Source organism: Marmota flaviventris, chromosome 4 (assembly GCF_047511675.1).
Source record: "Marmota flaviventris isolate mMarFla1 chromosome 4, mMarFla1.hap1, whole genome shotgun sequence".
NCBI lineage: Eukaryota > Metazoa > Chordata > Mammalia > Rodentia > Sciuridae > Marmota > Marmota flaviventris.
In genome coordinates, this window is record NC_092501.1 from 32,885,648 (window position 1) to 32,904,522 (window position 18,875).

General features: G+C 34.0%; 1 protein-coding gene across 1 annotated transcript in view; it reads left to right on the plus strand.

Annotated features, from left to right (window-relative positions):
* The first annotated feature begins 637 nt into the window (after positions 1 to 637).
* The window catches only part of Noc3l (NOC3 like DNA replication regulator), a 30,448-nt gene continuing 12,210 nt past the window's right edge, over positions 638 to 18,875 (plus strand). Inside the window, exons 1-12 of the mRNA XM_027939932.2 lie at positions 638 to 777; positions 1,749 to 1,956; positions 4,183 to 4,315; positions 5,820 to 5,977; positions 6,705 to 6,761; positions 7,784 to 7,914; positions 9,735 to 9,896; positions 10,094 to 10,187; positions 11,431 to 11,606; positions 11,992 to 12,120; positions 16,010 to 16,141; positions 18,554 to 18,634. Of these exons, the coding sequence (XP_027795733.2) occupies positions 769 to 777; positions 1,749 to 1,956; positions 4,183 to 4,315; positions 5,820 to 5,977; positions 6,705 to 6,761; positions 7,784 to 7,914; positions 9,735 to 9,896; positions 10,094 to 10,187; positions 11,431 to 11,606; positions 11,992 to 12,120; positions 16,010 to 16,141; positions 18,554 to 18,634 (1,470 nt within the window). The 5' untranslated portion in view covers positions 638 to 768. The remainder of the gene's footprint in view (positions 778 to 1,748; positions 1,957 to 4,182; positions 4,316 to 5,819; positions 5,978 to 6,704; positions 6,762 to 7,783; positions 7,915 to 9,734; positions 9,897 to 10,093; positions 10,188 to 11,430; positions 11,607 to 11,991; positions 12,121 to 16,009; positions 16,142 to 18,553; positions 18,635 to 18,875) is intronic.

The following is an 18,875-nucleotide window of genomic DNA, read 5'->3' on the forward strand; positions in this document are numbered from 1 at the left end:
CATTTGAAAAACCTATTCTTATTTTTGCAATGCATAAAACTTCCAGTAAAGATTAATGACTTTGGCAGAATGACTAAGTATATAAAATTTATCCAAAGGTAATATTTGTAAAATATCGAAGTGCAGATAGGTCTCACCAAGTAGGTCTTTATCAGATAAATGGCTAAAATTAAAGCAAAGTATATTTTAAAATAAAACTTCAAGAATCATAGACCTTTGAGAAAGCTGATGAGAAATTCATTGTCCCACAAAGACGCCCGGAGTCCCCGTGGAAAAGCGGGCAATATACGCAGGGAAAGAGCTTTTTTCCTCTGCCCTCAAGACTTTCCGGAGAAAAGAAGATTACGAAAATCAGGGTCTATAACAGGATATTAAAATCAACGCGAAGAGAGGCGCAAAATACAGACCAGTGATTGAAAAAGCCAAGTCTTCAAGACTTTTAAAGAAACTGGTCGAGAGTCAAAGAATCAATCCAAGAAATTTGCAGAGGTCGCACTCCTACCATGGCTCGGCGCCGCCCGCGGCTCGCGGGGGCTTGTGCGCGCGCACGCCGGGCGCCTCCACCAGTCACCACTAGACGGCGCACTCTCGAGCCTGCCTACGGAAATCCCGCCTCTCATTTCCGGCGGCGAGGGATGGGGCGGAGTTGGAGGCCGCTTCCTGCTCAGGGAGTGTTTCAGCTCCAGCACGTGTGTGATTCCTCCGTGTTGCTGGATTACCTTTATCTCGGGTGAATTTGTGGGGTCCGGACTCCTTTCAGGCCTAAGCATGAAGGCGGTAAGTGTTCCTAAGAGCCGAGTTCTCGCAACTTAAGGGCCACTGTAACTGACAGTCGGTGCCTGGTTTACCTTTCCGGTGGGGGTAAACCCACCGAATAGGGGGCGGTGGCTTAGATCGGCCTCCGAGCTCTATGCACTGTCAGCTTCCCGGGTTTGTCGTCTCCCGCTGTGCGCGTGCAGAGTCAGATTTGGAAGGGTTCTTCTGAACCATGGTAGTCGAACCCTTTAGCTAAAGGTGAGAAGCATGGTCCAGACCTCAGGGAGTGTATGGTCTGAGTTACACTCAGACGAGTCCGTCTCACCCTTAAACGGTAAACAAATAGGAAGTCAGGTGGTTTGCCTTAATTCAGAGATTGAATTACGCTTGGATTTGGATTTCTGAAGGATGGGTCACCTGCAAGAGTGATGGAATGCAAAGACAGTTTTGCCCTCCTCAGTTTAGGGGGGTCTTTTGCAAGTTGCATAACCTCTTTGAGCCTAGGTAAATCTTCATCGGTGATGTGAGGCTAACAGCAATCACTATTTAAGCTGTTGTAGGTAATGTGTTAGAGCAGTTTGCAAATGATAAAACAGCATATAAATATCAGTTTTTATTGTTAAAACAATAACGCGGGCCATTGTATTGCTCTGTGTTAAACAACTGGTATTAAATCTAAGGTCCTGAATAACTGTCTACCATGAGATCAACAATTCTTAATCGTTTTTGGATCTTAGACTCTTGGAGTAACTGTAGTCACAGTTCTGGTTACTGGAGAACCCTACTTGGAATAACCAATACTTCAGTGTCATTCTGTAGGATTACTGGCATAGTTTGTTATCAGGCTTTATGTGCAAGATGTATGGCTGTGTGACATTAAAATCATGGGATTGATTTGGTGAAATTTAGAATCAATTCTCTTTAACCTGATATAAAAATAAAATAATTTAAATTTGTCAGTGTATTGTCTTCCTTCTATTATTGTGTTCTAGAGACGAAATAAAAAACAGGTCCCAAGCTTTCGCAAGTTGCTAAAAACTAGTAAAGTCAAACTTGAAAACAAGTTAAAAAACAAGCAACATAAGCAACAAAGCACTCTCAAGAAGTACAGGAAGGAACAGAGAAAATTAAGGCAAGCTGTAAAAGATGCTGTGTCTAAGAAACCCATTCCACTGGAGGACCCAAAGAGAAGACGACCAGGTAATTGTGAAAGCATTTATGAGCCCTAGTTTTCATTGATTATTCTGAAATATTCTTCATGGAATGAACTTTACTTTCTAGTAGCTACTCTTGTACTCAGATCTTCCAAAGAGTAGGTAAGGATAATATAGTTCTGTATATATGATCACAGTCACATTTCAATGCAGTCTTCATTGTGAGAAACAGCTACTTTTTGCTTGCAGTTTGTCTCAAAAGCAGATCTGAATATACAGTACTTGTGAAAACAGGCTCAGAGTAGCTATATAAATAAATGTTGGGCAGTGTGTCAATGCTACCACTTTCCCATTCCCTGAAGTTGGCTAAGGTGAAAAGATTGTTTTTCTTTGGCACATTCTGTGTGTGTGTTGCTGGGTTTGAACCAGGGCCTTGTACATTCTAGTCAAGTGCTCTATTTCTGAGCTATGTCCTCAGTTCACTCTGCATTTTTCAAAGTGTTGCCAAGATACATTTCCTTTTCTAAACTTCTGACATTTTTTCACTTTTAAACTTGGAGTGAATTTGAGCTCTAATTGTCTGGGTTATTTTCAAGAACTTCATTACTCAAAACAGGAAAAGAATACAGTAATTTTGAGTCAGGCTGTTTCTGCAACTTCACTGGTACTTTTAGGGTATTCAAAAAATATCCTAAACTATTCTCCCCACATCCATCTCATTCTCTTAATCCTGACGTAGTTTGATCCCTTGGCAACACATTAGTGTGTTATGTACAAGGCCATTTGACTGGAAGTCAAGAAACTTGGGCTTTTATCTTGATTTTGTTACTTACAAGCTGTATGGACTTGGTCACTTAATCTCCAAATGCTTTATCTGTAAACAATGAATTGGGTGAGTTAGGTTTAGGTACTTTTGAAGATTTCCTCTAAGTTTTACACTTTAAAAAGCATAATGTCCTAATAGTTTTAATAAATAAAAGCAATGTCTTCATTATTATAGTTCAACATCTAAGCAAAGTCTGTCAGACAGATCTGAGAGTACAAGGAAACGATGAAAGCAAAGGCTGTTGTGGGAAATTGGAGGAATTTTTAGCTTATGACTTCTCATTTCTCATTAAAGTAGGAAATTGGGTCCTCTGATGATTACAAAGTGAGATAGATGATGGGGTTAGAAGTGTGATGGTAAATAGAAAAATCCTCTACAGAAGAGAGAAAGCTGACCAAGAAAATGCACCCATTGCTGCTATGTTTGAGAAATGGAATTTTCATTTACAGTAGATTATAGTGCCACTCTGTGCAGGGTTTACATTTATATGAAAATATTTACCAGTCTTATTGCTATCAGGAAGAATTTTAAGTTCTCTTAAGCATTAAGATTGTCTTGCTTATATTTGAAACACTAGCTCTTACAGTGATCTCTGGTATTTAGTTGGTGTGCTTCCCCCTGCTCTCTTTTTCTTTCTCTCTCATAAAAAAAGAGAAAGATGGAAAAAGAGAGCAAAGGACAGAGAAGTTAGAATGATATATAGTTTGGGTTTTGTGAGATGTGAGTATCTTAGTGATTGAGAATATTGGCATGAGAGTGGTTGAAGTGATACCATGTAATCTAGGTAAGGGACTGAAGACGGAACACATGGGTAGAAAGTGGAGTATTTGAAGAATTGAAGGTCTACATTTAGTTAATGAAGAAGTGCATTGGGAGTATCTGAGAGCTGGAACCCTGAAAGTTTGTGTTCAAAGTGGGGTGAGCACCAGGATTTGGGACATGGCACTTGGAGAGATTAGCTGAAGTGGAATGGAAGTGAAAGTCATGGGAGATGAGAAGGAGCTAAGAGAGTGACATTGGTTCTTTTTTTTTTTTTTTTAATATTTTTAGTTGTAATTGAACATATCCTTATTTTATATATTTATTTATTTTATGTGGTGCTGAAAATTGAACCCAGTGCCTCACACATGCTAGGCAAGTGCTCTACCTCTGAGCCACGACCTCAGCCCTGACATTGGTTCTTAATTGCCCTGAGAGACATTTATTTTTTGGTGGTTACTATGACCTGGGAATGCTGTTGACATTGAGATTGAGGAGTCAGAGATGCTAGTGTTTTTCCTAGCTCAGGGTACCCCAGTACAATAAAGAATTGTCATGTTCAAGATGTCGATGGTGCTCCCGTTAGAAACACTGGGCCAAAGTTTAGAAAAAAATAAGCTTTTCTTGTTGTGAACCTCAAAGTGTAGAGTTTACATCTCTAATAATTGTTTTTTATTTTTTGTATAGTTAAAAGGATTGAGAAAGAAGAGGAGGAAGAAGAGGAAGCACTTCCTTTAGATATGTTGGATGAAGATGACTTACAGTTAATGAAGGATTTAGGACAAAGAGCATCTTTTCTAACAAGAGATCTTTCTTCTAGGTAGTATTTCATTTGGGTTATAGTCATTCACATGTTACAAACTTGGTTCTTAATGTTACATAGGTGGTTACTTCAAAGATATTCACACCTGAGCAGAATCTTTACAAAGAGACAACTCCGGTTTCAGTTTTATTTCCTAAATAAAGAAGTGTATATGAACTACAAGCTGATTTTATTTAATGTACATCTATTTCTTTTGAGTCTGAATTGTGAAGTGTAGTGAATGGAGGAAGAATGCTATTTTTTCCCTGAGGCACTGACAGAATAGTCTTGAGTTTGTGGCCATCGTCTCACTAATCCTTGTTATATTGTAAGGTAGGTGTTATGCCCATTTCCAGAGGGAAAACTGCTGCTTCCCCATAATCACAGAGAACGGATCTGGATTAACACTTGATCTTTCAATTCCAAAGTCTGTGTAATGTTCCGAAAGGTTTTGGGGAAAAAAAATAGAGCATAATGTCATTCTTGGCTCTGTGGAATGTTGTTCTTTCACCTTTATTTTGCATCTAAAGGGAAAACTAGTGTAGTTGAGTCTCTGTGGTAGACACTTCATACAGTCTATTTATTCAGTTGATGTTTGAGTGCTTGCTGTGTGCCAGGCACTGGTCTTAGTGCCAGCACCTCTACTTCTATTGATAGTTACATATGAATAGACTTGCTTATTTTTTTGCATACCTGACCATTGGACAACATGGCTGTGAAGTGCACGGGTCCACTTACATATGTATTTTCTTTTTGAGATTTGTGATGGTTTGAAAAAAACTTGCAGAGGAACCATGAGCCTAGAAATATTGAAAAAATTAAAAAGACATGAGTGCATAAAATATTGAGATAATAGTCTGTTTTGTCATTTACGTTGTAAAATATACACAAACATTATAAAAAGTTTACCAGAATTTCCATAAACACTTGGAGCCCATTCATGGCTTTATTTTTAGTTGACTCAGCATTAAATCATAAATGCATAAAATTAACTGAAGTACATACTGTATTACTGTGGTAATTTTGTAGCCACTTTGTGTTATTCTAATGTGTGTTATCAACTTTCTTTTATCAGCAAGCTATTAGTAGTTTATTTTTTTTGGCAGTCAAAAGTTACACTGGGAGTTTGGGATTGGGGATATAGCTCAGTGGTAGAGTGCTTGCCTAGCATGCAAGAGACCCTGGGTTCAATCCCTAGCACTAAAAATAAATACATAAATAAATAAATAAATAAATAAAAATTGGGATTTTTTTTTTTTTTTTTTTTAAACTAGTTGGGGGGAGGCTGGTATTCCTAACCACTGCATTGTCAAGAGTCAATAATACTTTGATGGGCTGGGGCTCAGTGGTAGAATGCTTACCTCTTGGGTTTGATCCTCAGCACCACAAAAAACAAATAAACAAGATAAAAGATATTGTGTCCATCTATAATTAAAAATAAAAGAGTCCATAGTACTTTGAAAATGATAGGTCTAGGTACATTTTAAAATGCATTAAAACAAAATGATGTTTTTTCCTATAGTGAACCAGTTCACGTCAAGAAACGAAAGCATGAGCATATCATAGACAAATATGAAAAAATACCAAGAACTCTGCAAACTGCACCTGAGAAGGAACTGATTCACTTGCTTCCTATCAAAGATAAAAGTGGCATAATCCCACAGACAAGGGAGAAACCAGGTGAGTCTAAACAGCTTGTGTTTTAAACTTTTTTTTTTTTAGTATTTTAGTTGGACACAACACCTTTATTTATTTATCTTTATGTGGTGCTGAGGATCAGACCCAGCACCTCGCACATGCTAGGTGAGCGCTGTACCGCTGAGTCACAACCCCAGCCCCGTGGTGTTTTAAACTTTTAACTCCTCACAAATACCATGACATTTTTTTCATTTACAATTTAATTTTATTTTGGCTTTTATTCATCTACAAAATAAGGTTAGCTTTAGTTAGTCACATAGTAGCCTTGATGATTTGGCCAGAAATACAGGTGGCTATCTCAGGTATCTCTTGTATTGTGAGTACACCTGAAGCTACAAGGTTTGGGTAATTTTCTTTTCAAAGAGTTTGTTTTTCCAAATTTTGTTTAAAAAATGTGAACACATTAACTATCTTTGATTAGCCTTTTTTTTTTTAATGTATCTTTTTGTGTGTGGGTGTGGAAAAAACATAAGACAGAAATCAAAGATGTGAAGTTTCATGATTTATCACAAAGCACATCGCCATAAAACTACCTTTCAGGAAAGAAATAGACACTACCAGAATCCAGAAACATTTTTTTGTGCTCCCCTCAATCACTAATTGCTCCCTCCCTATAAAAGTAATTACTGTCCTGAGTTTTATGGTAATTATTTCCTTGCTTTTCTTTACATATATTATCACAATTTTAGTGTGTATATTTTCCACATAGATACTGATAGTAACAAAGATGAAGAGGATCAAGAAGAAGAGATGGAACTTGAGGAAGGTAATGGAATGCATCTTTACAATTACTAAATTATTAATTAGTCATTACATTTTTTACATAATAAAAATATGAGTTAGTTTTAAGTAAAATCTAGAATATACATTTTGAAGTATTGCTCATTTAAAGATCATTTTGAACTTTTCACATTTGCAAAATCTCACCTTGTAGAATTTGACATTTTGTTGTTTTTTTATTATGGAAAAATTTACACAATTATGTATTTGTAGAGTCAAGGTGCACATAAGGAGTTTCGTTAATTATTACTGTTCTCTATTTTAATTGTAACAGAAGAAATTACAAATATTTTTTAATATTTTAGCTTTAAATTGCAAAAATGATTCTGGGATATGAAGTCATTTTTGTTGGTTCTCAGAACAATTATACTTTGTATATGTCTGTTTTAGATTATTGAACTATAGCTATAACAGTTTTAACTAATCAGAGTTAAACTGAAAGTACAGATTTTATTGTTAGAAACTGTACTCATTTAAAATTTGTGTCAGCAAGTTGGTTAAATTTTACTTTGACTTATTTCTTATTAATAGTGTAAATGCGATTATACATTAACTTGTTAACTTGTCAAGCTTATCACAAATTATGTTTGTTTAAGTTTATTACATCTAGTTCTTTGAATTTGTTAAATTGGACTGTTTTGTTTAATTCAAAGTACTACATAGAGTTGGAAACAAAGGATAATATTCTGTACTTAAAAAAGGCTAAATCAGATTGCCTCCTTTCTTTAGTTAATATAAATTATTGTGGAGTTATTAGCATAGTGGATAAGAATATGAGCTGTAGAATCAAATTGCCAGGGTTTGAATCCCATTTCTGTCAGGTTTATGGAATTAGCTAACTTACTTTTTGTCCCTACTACCTGTCAACATAATTACTGAGAGGATGCTATATAATAATAAGTACAAAATCCTTAGTTATCATCATTATTAGTATCAGAAATTATTTTATTGAGTTTCTTGGATAGTAAATAAAGGCATACTTAAGAGGGAAAATCAAATCTGTTTCAGAGATCATTGAAGATCCTATTCCAGAGATGACCAGAGAAGAACATTTGATTGAGAGAAAGAAGAAACTACAGGAGAAGAAATTACATATTGCAACTTTGGCGTCTGCCATACTGTCAGATCCAGAAAGCAATGTAGGTAGTATTAATTTCTTTAGGCTCTTCATAGTAGATATGGCACAAATATGTGATATATTAAGATTCTCTTGTTGCCTACAAACATGCACAAAAAGGAAAATAAATATCTAAACATAGTACATGGATTAGAAAGAAAGTAGGCAAAATCTTTGCTTGATCCTACTGTTGAACTTAATTTCCTTTGTAATCTTAGAAAAGTCACTTAAACTCTTATTATTTTCCTCAGCTCCAAATGAAGATATTGGACTTGTTGTGGTAACTGTGAAAGTTACACAATTAATTGTATTAGGGAGGAGGAACCTACTTGGAAATTTGCTTGTCTGACCTATACGGTTTTAATAAGAACATGCTACAGAGAAGACAGTAAATTAGTTCATGAATATTTGTAAGTGGAAAATGTTTAGTGAAGTACAGTCACAGTTGTAATGAGTTTTCACTGGGTGTTATGGATAGTGGTAAAATAATTATAGTTATAACATGTGAACCTAAGAAACCTGAGGTTTAGTGTTGGCCCTGCTAAGTAATATTTGTGAGATTTTGGGTAAGTTATTTTATTCATGACTCACTTTCTTCATCTCTAAAAATAAGATAGTATCTACTTCAAAACTTTGTTGAGTATTAAGAAAATATATATGATGTCATGCATCTTACTAATAGATTATTTACCTTTATGGGTAAAAATTAATTTGGGTATGCTTTGGAGCAGTACTTATCTTTTTCTAATAAAGAGAGGGGAACATCTGGAGGAGAATCAGGAAGGGGGAGTTAGAATATTTCTCACCTATATTACCTGGTTTAATCATTACAAAACCATAGGACAAGATTTGTTTTCTTTTTTTATATTTTTTGTTGTTGATGTACCTTTATTTTGTTCATTTATATGTGGTGCTGAGAATCGAACCCAGTGCCTCACACATGCCAGGCTAGCGCTCTACCACACAGCCACAGCCACAGCCCAAGATTTGTTGATCTGATTTTATAATTGAAGAGTTGAACCTTAAAAAACTCAGATGATTTTTTTTTTTTTCCCTAGGTTTTAACACCTACCAGATTAGAATCCAGGTCTTTAACCGTGGAACTGTATGCTCATTTTACACAATTTAAAGATAGCGAATAAGTATTATATTTTCAACTCCCTACTGTAGTAAACATTGTTAACTTTCAAGATATCACTCCTATAGGCGAAAGTAGTTCATTAAAACAAACATATTAATTGAAACCAAGTTTTTGTTTCTTTATTACATCATATAAATTATATTTGTATGCATCTTATTGATATTATGTGGTTAGCTAGATGCATTTAGTTTTCAGTTGTTCATGGACCCTTATTTATTTATTTATTTATATGTGATGCTTAGAATTGAACACAGAGTCTCACACATGCCAGGCAAGTGTTCTACCACTGAGCCACAACCTCAACCCCCTACGTTTAATTCTTGATTATTATATGTGATTAATATATATTTGATTGGCATATGTAACATTTTAGTGCTCCAAAAAGTTTTCAGGAAAATAGGATACAGGTTTCAAGAAAACTCAAAAAAGAATTTCTAAAATAGGTAAATTAATAAATTGCAGCTATTTTTTGTAATCTCTTCCTTTTTCTAACTGCTTTTATGACAAAAATGTCATTACCTTGTAACTTTAGTGATGTATCTCATCTTGGTAAGGTACACAGTGTCTGAAGTTTGATATGGCTTGGCTTGAGAGTCAACAGGTGAATTCCATTTATTGCGTGAGGCATAAGTCTGTTTTCTTTTTTGTTCAGAATTGTTTTGCTGTGAAATCTCTAGCCTCATGAGTTATTTCTTTAACAGATTAAAAAACTGAAAGAATTACGTTCCATGCTCATGGAACAGGATCCTGATGTGGCTGTTACTGTTCGGAAGCTGGTGGTAGTTTCTCTGATGGAGCTATTTAAGGACATTACTCCTTCATATAAAATTCGGCCCTTAACAGAAGCAGAAAAATCTACCAAGGTAAAGCTAGATGTAATTACTGTATAAAATAAGTGAAAATTTGGAGAGTTAGAGATGGGAGAAATAGGAATTATCTTATTTATTTATATCCTCCCACCCCCGGCACTGGGCATATGCAAGGCACTCATTTTATGTGCTAATTTTTGAATTTTAGTATTCTGATTTTAAAAAATAATTGATCCTTTTGGTCTTTTCAGATCCGCAAAGAAACCCAAAAGTTACGAGAATTTGAAGAGGGCCTGGTTAGCCAGTATAAATTTTATTTGGAAAATCTGGAGCAAATGGTTAAAGGTATATTAAATAGATCCTGAAAGTATATAAAATGCATAACCTTGATTATGAAGGTGAACTCTTTGTTCTCTGTCGTGTAGTGAGAGGCAGGTGTATAGTGTATGTTGAAGAGCAGTGTCTAGAGTCAGACTCCTTGGGTTCAACCTGACTTTACCACTTAGTATCTATTTTTTGAGTAAGTTTTTAATCTTTCTTTGCTTCAATTTTCCTATCTATGAAGTGGAAATAATAATAGAAGTTGCCTTAAAGAATTATTGTGAGAAGTAATAGAATTTATAAATTTATAATACTTAGAACTATGTCTATCAGTCTAAGTGCTATATTTTATTAGCTACTAGAGTTAATATTATTGCTATGGTCCTTTAGAAATAGTTGTGTATGTTTGTTGAAATTTAAACAGTTGGGGTTTATTCTACCGTTGGTTTTTATTTGGAAACAATAATCAGAGAAGAAAGATATCGTGAAATGGATGTGGATGCCTTATAAGTTGTTGAGGATTTTAAACTATTCTATCAACCCTTCTTTTTCTCTTCAGGAAAGGAAGGGCATAGGAAAAATTGGGTTTTGAGTAGAGAAGAGATTTACTTGCCTAAATCAGTTGCCTTTATTTGATTTAGTGTTCTTTTACTTAGTTTTAAGCCTAAAGATCACCCAGCTACTATCAGTTGGAGCAGGATTGCTGAATCCTGTTGGTTTGATGAGGGCATGAAGGTGGTGGAGGATAGTGGAGTGGTTGTGGCTAGCATGGATTTTGCATTATGCTTTGGTGTCCCAACTGGAACTAACTTAACTTTATGTTGACCAGCACTGTACAATAGAAATATAACATGAACTACATGTCATTAAAAAAAAAACTTAGCCACACTGAATAAATAAATAAAAGGCAATGAAACTAATTTTAGTAGTAAATTATATATGTATCTAAATTATTGTTTTGATATATGAATGATTTTAAAAATTAATGAGATGTTTTACATTCTCATCTTTTTTATCCTAAGTTCAGAATCAAGTATATTTTATATTTACAGCAAATCTGAGCATTTCAAAAGCTCAGTTGCCACATATTAGTATTGTCTGAATTGACAACATGCAGGTGTAGACATTTTCTAAGCAGAATGAAGCACCATGAAGTCTTTTTAGTTTTTTAGACTGTGATCACATATATATATATTTATTGTAAAAGAAAGCCAGTTTAAGTTTTGACCAATTAATAAGTAAGTAACTACATTTATCTTTTAATTAGATTGGAAACAAAGGAAGCTAAAGAAAAGTAATGTAGTTTCCTTAAAGGCATATAAAGGACTGGCTGAAGTGGCTGTGAAGAGCTTATGTGAGCTGTTGGTGACACTACCTCATTTTAATTTTCACAATAACATCATTGTATTGATTGTTCCTCTCATGAATGACACGTCAAAATCAGTGAGTTGCTTTAAATGATTTTTGCTATTATTCTTAACAGAACATTATAGTCCGTGAGATTTATTTTCCCCACAAAATTGTTTTGGAGCAATTATTTATTGTTAAACTAGTATCAATTTTTTAAGTACTATCTCTTTAAGAAAATTATTAGAACTAAGTTTAGTGGAGTGATTCCCAACAGGAGGCAGTTTTGCCCTCTAGGGAATACTAGGCAGTGTCTAGAGATATTCTCAGGACTGTGGTGGTGGGGGAGTATGTATTACTACTGGTAAAGCTTAGGGAGATTTTATAGCTCCAATGTACAGCATAGTCCTGTCACAACAAAGAAAATACCAGTAGTGCCCAGGTTGAAAACACTGGTTTAGTGTAACATTTTATTTTTCAGATATCTGAAATGTGTTGTGAGGCAGTAAAGAAGCTCTTTAAACAAGATAAATTAGGCCAAGCTTCTCTTGGTGTAGTTAAAGTGATTTCTGGTTTTGTGAAAGGCAGAAATTATGAAGTTAGGCCAGAGGTAAGCCTTTCTTTTCTTACTTTGCATTTTATTTGTTTTTAAATTATACAGTTTATTTTAATTGTTCTGAGGAATATTTATTTTATTTATTTATTAGTGGTGCTGGGGATCTACCATTGTGCTAAACCACTAGCCTAAGGAATTTATTTATATACTTCTATAAAGCATTAAAAGTACTTAAAATAATGTAAGCACTATTAACATTTGGTATGTATGTTGTTCTAGGTAGTTTTCTTTGCAGATATATGCTTGCTTATATTTTAAAATAAAAAGTGAGCTTATACTATGAACAGATTTTAGAGCTATTTTTATTTTGTATATTGTGAATTTATGTGTAAGGCTCTCATGTTTTTGGTAATGATAGCCATAATATTCCATCATATGAATAGTGAGTCCCCTACTTATTTTTTTTTTAGACAACTGAGTTGTGTCTGTATTTTTGCTGTTAAAGCCAGTGTTGAAGAAAATATTTTGACCATATGATTTTCATTTTTCATATCATATGAGAATTCTGTGAATGGAATTTCTGAAGTGTAGATACTGGATCCATCATTCCTCACATTTAAAAAACTTGAGAGAGAATGCCAGATTGTCATTGTCTTCCAAAACATTTTATCACTTAGGTCCTAACTGTCTGCCCAGTACTGAATGTTACTATTTTTTTTTTTAATATTTTTTAGTTGTCAATGGACTTTTATTTTATTTATTTATATGCAGTGCTGAGAATCGAACCCAGTGCTTCATGCATGCTAGGCAAGCACTCTGTCACTGAGCCACAACCTCAGCCCCTAAATGTTACTATTTAATCTTTGTTAGTAGAGTAGGTGAAAAGTTGTATATATTGCATGTATATTTATTTGTACATATTTATTACTAAGGCTTTGCTTTCATTTGTACATTTATTACTCATTTGAAATTGTTTGAATGTTTGTATTTGGCAGCTTTTCTCTTCTAGGAGTTATCTTTCTTAATGACTTGTGGTAATTCTTTCAACAGTTATTCATTTCAATAAATACCTGTCATGTGCCAGGCACTAGTCTAGGACCTGAGGATAACAAAAGAAACACAATTGAGTGTGTGTGTAGTCTATGAGTGTAGATATTAAATATTTGTTACATAAGTTACAAAGTTTTCTTGGTTAAGCAGCCTTTTTAGTTTGCTTTTGTGCTTTACATATGAGGCTATGTTTTGTCATGCATAGAACCATCTCAGTCTCAAGATTTATAGATTCTTGCTGGGCATGGTGGTACACACCTTTAATCCCAGTGACTGAAGAGGATGAGGCAGGAAGATCACAAATTTAAAACCAGCCTCAACAACTTACTGGGGCCCTAAGCAACTTAGTGAGACACTCTGACTTATAAAAAGGTCTGGATTCAATCTCCAGTACCTACCCTCCGCCACCACCAAAAAAAAAAAAAAAAAAAAAAATTATAGATTCTTTCCTTCCAGGTTTTTAATTTTTTTATATTTTGTGTTTAAATATTTAAGCTATTTGACCTGTTTTTGTGTAGATATAATATTACATTTAATATATATAATAGTATCAGTTTAACATTGATTTGGCCAGTTATTCCAACACTATTTTCCTTTTTCTGCTGATTTGAAATGCAGATGATTTATTAGATACTAAATTCCTACACAAAAAAACTTTATTTGTGGGGACTGTGGTTATAGCGCAGTGGTAGAGTGCTTGCCTAGCATGTGGAAGGCACTGGGTTCAATTCCCTGTACTATAGAAGGAAAGCCAGTCTTTTTATTTTGAGATATGGTCTAACTGATTTGCCTATGCTGGCCTTGAACTTGTGATCCTCCTACATCATCCCAAATAGCTGGGATAACAGGTGTGCTTCATTGTGTCAGGCTTTTATGTTGTTAAGTGAAGTTTTATAGTTTTCTTCATTTGGGTCTTAGATACTTTTATTAAATTTCTTTTTAATTATAAAGTTTGATGGTTAAGTAGATATTTTTTACTCATGTGTTTAAGTTCCCTATTTTATAGTTGTCCTTTGCTATCAAATTCCCTTTGTTTCCTTAAAACTAGATTTCTGCTGAACCATCAAAATGATAACTATAAGGTTTAAGTAAAAGAAAATCTTTAGAATTTTTACTCAGAATTATAAAGTGATCAGTTAATAAGGCTTGTACATGAAACTCAGCTATAGAGAAACTATTCATTTCAGTGTTACTAGAATAAAAAACTACATCCTTTTCGTTGTGGTGGTGGTGCTGGTGCTGGTCATTGAAGCTAGGGCCTTTTGCATGTTAGGTAAACATTTTATCACAGATCTAAATTTCTAGCCCCATAAAAACCACAACCTTTAATTTGAAGTTACTTTTGATTGGTGAATGATATTTTATGAGCACCTAGAATACCTACAAAATATTAGAAATTGATCTTTCTAATACCTAGAATGGCCCAGGTTTCCACTTTATGCCTTTAGTAATTGCTTGTTTTCATTCTGAGCTTTTAGCCCCGCTATCTGAAATACTCAGCTTTCTTCTACATGTGCATATTGGAACGTCAAAATAATACAAACCTGTAGTTTTCAAATGTTTGTTCCAGGAATGCTACTGTGACTGAAGGAAGTCAGTAGGATAGTTTCTTCCAGAGAAACAAAATATAGTATTTGAAACCTTTTTGTTTGTTGTGTTTAAATATGAGAATGGTTGCTGTAGCACATAAAACATCAATTTTCAAATTGGTTTCTGGAATTTTGAGTGGCTTAAGATAAAAGTTCTCATTTTGGTCTATGGACCAGCATCAGTTGGAAATTAGAAACATAACTAGGGCTTGACTCCATACCTGCTGAAATAGAAATTCTGGGGATGGGATCCAGCTATTTGTGTTTTAACATGTTGTCTGGGTATTTCTGATACTTGATAAAATTGGGAAACCATTGGTTTAAAGGAAAATTAGTTTTCTTTGAATAATAACAATAGTCTTCATGCTGTTATTTTTTTTTTTTTATTGTGAGAAACACATGAAGACTAACACCATTAACTGCAAAACTGAAGCAACTAGCCAATCCCTAAAAAACAAATGCCAAATGTCTTCTTTGATATAAGGAGAACAACTAAGAACAGAGCAGGGAGGAAGAGCATGAGAAGAAGATTAATATTAAACAGGGACGAGAGGTGGGAGGGAAAGGGAGAGAGAAGGGAAATTGCATGGAAATGGAAGGAGACCCTCATTGTTATACAAAATTACATATAAGAGGAAGTGAGGGGAAAGGGAAAAAAAAACAAGGGGGAGAAATGAATTACAGTAGATGGGGTAGAGAGAGAAGAGGGGAGGGGAGGGGAGGGGGGATAGTAGAGGATAGGAAAGGCAACAGAATACATCAGACACTAGTATGGCAATATGTAAAACAGTGGATGTGTAACCGATGTGATTCTGCAATCTGTATATGGGGTAAAAATGGGAGTTCATAACCCACTTGAATCAAATGTATGAAATATGATATGTCAAGAGCTTTGTAATGTTTTGAACAACCAATAATAAAAATTAAAAAAAAAAAAAAAACCTGAAGCAAGCTTAGTAAATTAAAGCCAGGTTCAAAATATCTTAATTTATATTTCCTCCTTCCATATTGTCCAAACCTTTTTCTATCTTGCTTACCTTTGTAATCCTATCTACCAATGTAAGTAGTCTATGTCATCGTCATTACAGTAAAGTTTTATGTATTTAGTCAAATATTGTTGTTCACAAATAAGTGAATATGATTAGCAAAAGATAGTAGAACTATGTGTAAAATGTGATAAAAAATGCTTGAAAGTGGTTTTGCATGATAGGAGGAAATAACATTGTTAAATGCTATTTTTTTCTATATAAGTTTTTGAGGGTATAGATATTAAGTTATATATTTGTATTTTTTTCCAATATTAGATGTTAAAAACATTTTTGTGCCTAAAAATCAAGGAAGTAGAAGTAAAAAAAGATACAGAAGACATCAATAAGCCCAAAAAGTTCATGACTTTCAAGGAAAAGAGAAAAACTCTATCAAGAATGCAGAGAAAGGTTTGGTTTATTTCCATTTTTGTTTTATTTAAGTGTTGTTTTATTTGATTTTTTATATTTCAAAATCTGAGAGTGGGGCATGGTAGCACGTGTCACAGCTATTTGGGAGATTGAGGCAGGAGAGTGCTATAGCCCATGAGTTGGAGGCCAGCATGGACAACATATTGGGACCCTGCTCAAAAAAAGAAACAAAACAAAACATTTTGAAACCTAGTATTTATTTTTTATTTGTTTTAGTACTAGAGATTGAACACCGGGGGCACTTTCCTGTTGATGAGCCACATCCCCAGTCCTTGATAAACTTTTTAGAAATTTTGATACAGGATCTTGCTAAATTGCTGAGGGTTTTGCTAAGTTGCTAGACTGGTCTCAAACTTGCAGTCCTACTGTCTCTCGCAAAAATCTAATATTTAGAGAATTTAATTTTTACCAGTTATTTCAAAAAATGTTTTCTTACATCAATTTGAATTGACAATTATTGGCAAAAAACAGTAGGTGGAAAGGTATTTTTGTCATGGGCTTTTATTCTTTTGCTTTTTAGATCAATTTAGAATCATTTGTTTTACACAGATTGTTTTTTTTTTTTTTCTTAAAAGGATACATTTAGGCTGGGCTTATAGCTCAGTGATAGAGCACTTGCCTAGCATGTATGAGGCACTGGGTTTAATTCTCAGCACTGCATATAAATAAGTAAAGGTCCATCAATAACTAAATAAATATAAACACGTATACACACACACACACACACACATATATATATATATATATATATATATATATATATATATATATATACACATGTATACATATATCCTCACATGGATGCATCCTTTTATATATATATAAATATTAAATATAAAAGGATGCATCCATGTGAAGATTGGAGCCACACGTGAGCTTGTTAATTGAATCATTTTTTGGGGGTTAGAATTCCCACCCCTTGTTAAACCTGAGTTGAAATTTATCCCATTGTTGTTTACTGAGACTTTAGAAACCTTTGTTTTAAAAAGACAACTAGTATCTTCCTTAGAGAATCATTATACAGTTTAAATGAGATGATGATGTATTATAAACTTAAGAGTTTATAATACTGGATATGCTTTATAAACAGTAGTTGTTACCACCACTAAATTCATTATTTTTATCACTTAAATACAACATTTTTAAACAGTTTGTTAGAGTTATGAAATTACTTGTAAAAACGAAACAAAAAGTAATTTCCAGTGATCTCTATGACTGGTCTTCATACATTTTCAAAACATGACAGAAGTAATAGACTTAATTATAAACAAAGAAAATAAATACATTAAGATGGTATTGTTTAAATACTTAATAAGTTGGATGTCTCTGTGGGGGCCAGAGGGGACAAAGACCAATAAAAACATGGCAACTTTTTAACAGTTTCTTAATGAAGGAATGAAATTTCCTTAGTCAGTTCTCTATGCCTCAGGCAGCTTAGCAGCATTGTTTGCTGCTCTTCCAACATTAGGAAGTGGAAAAAAAATGGATATTTTATTGAATTTTTAAAGTAATATCTGGTTTTATTTATTATGTGAAATGTGATTGTGAGGAATTATTGATGATGGGCTAATAACTCTAGGAGTTATTTTTGTGTTCAGTGAATGTTCTCTTTTTTATGTTTTGAAAAATTTAATTGTAGAAAATTATATCCCATTGTATCTATTGCTCAAAATGAACAAATGTTAAAAGATTTACTTCTGTTTTTTTCTTGAAATGAAAGAAACCATTAGAAGCTGGATGTTGTGGCATACATCTGTAATCCCAGTATCATGGGAGGCTGAGCCAGTGAGGATCCAGAGTTCAAAGCCAGCCTACACAGCATAGCAAGACCGTATTGCATAAATAAATGAATAATGACCATATTGCATGAATGAATGAATGAATGAATGAGCAAGCAAGCAAGCAAAGAAAGAAATCATTGTTGAGAGGCAGGAGTCTCATTTGTTTCTCTTTCCAGTCTTGTTCTTCTGCTTCCCTCCCAGGAGGCAGTCACCATTATAAATATGGTTTGCATATACATCTGTTCCATGGGTTCTACTTTTGCTTATATTTACCTTCCTAGACAATATGTGTTTTTTTTTAAAAAAATGATTCATTCATTTCTTTTTCCTGTTCAGAATTTTTATTTTATATTTTTAACCTGTACATTAGAATTGTACATAATAGGATACATTGTGACATATTTGCACACACACATGACACAAGTTTCACTCCCCAGAATCACCCCTTTTTTCCCTCCCTTACCCAGTTCTCTTCCTCTACTGATTTTCCTTCTAATTTCATGAGTCCTCCCTCTAGTATGTGGTCAGATATGTGTTTTATAATGTTGACATTTTGCTTGTTTGCTTTTTTTCACTCAATGGTATACTTACTTTCTCCCCCTATTTTCAGTGGAAGAAAGCAGAAGAGAAACTAGAGCGAGAGCTTCGGGAAGCAGAAGCTTCTGAGAGTACGGAGAAAAAACTTAAGCTAGTAGGTAGTTTCATATTCTCTTATGCTTTTCAGAATGTTTTATTATATGATTTTAACCTGAAAATTATTGTTTCAACTTGTAGGTAGATAATTTTGATTTATTTCATGAGGCTTAGATGATTTTTAGGGTGCTCAAGAAACTATTGTGTGGTCAGTGTTAGTTTTATGAATCAAAAGATGTATATTTTCATTCTATTTTGTTAAAGTTCCAAAGATTGACTTATGGGGAGAGATGATAAGG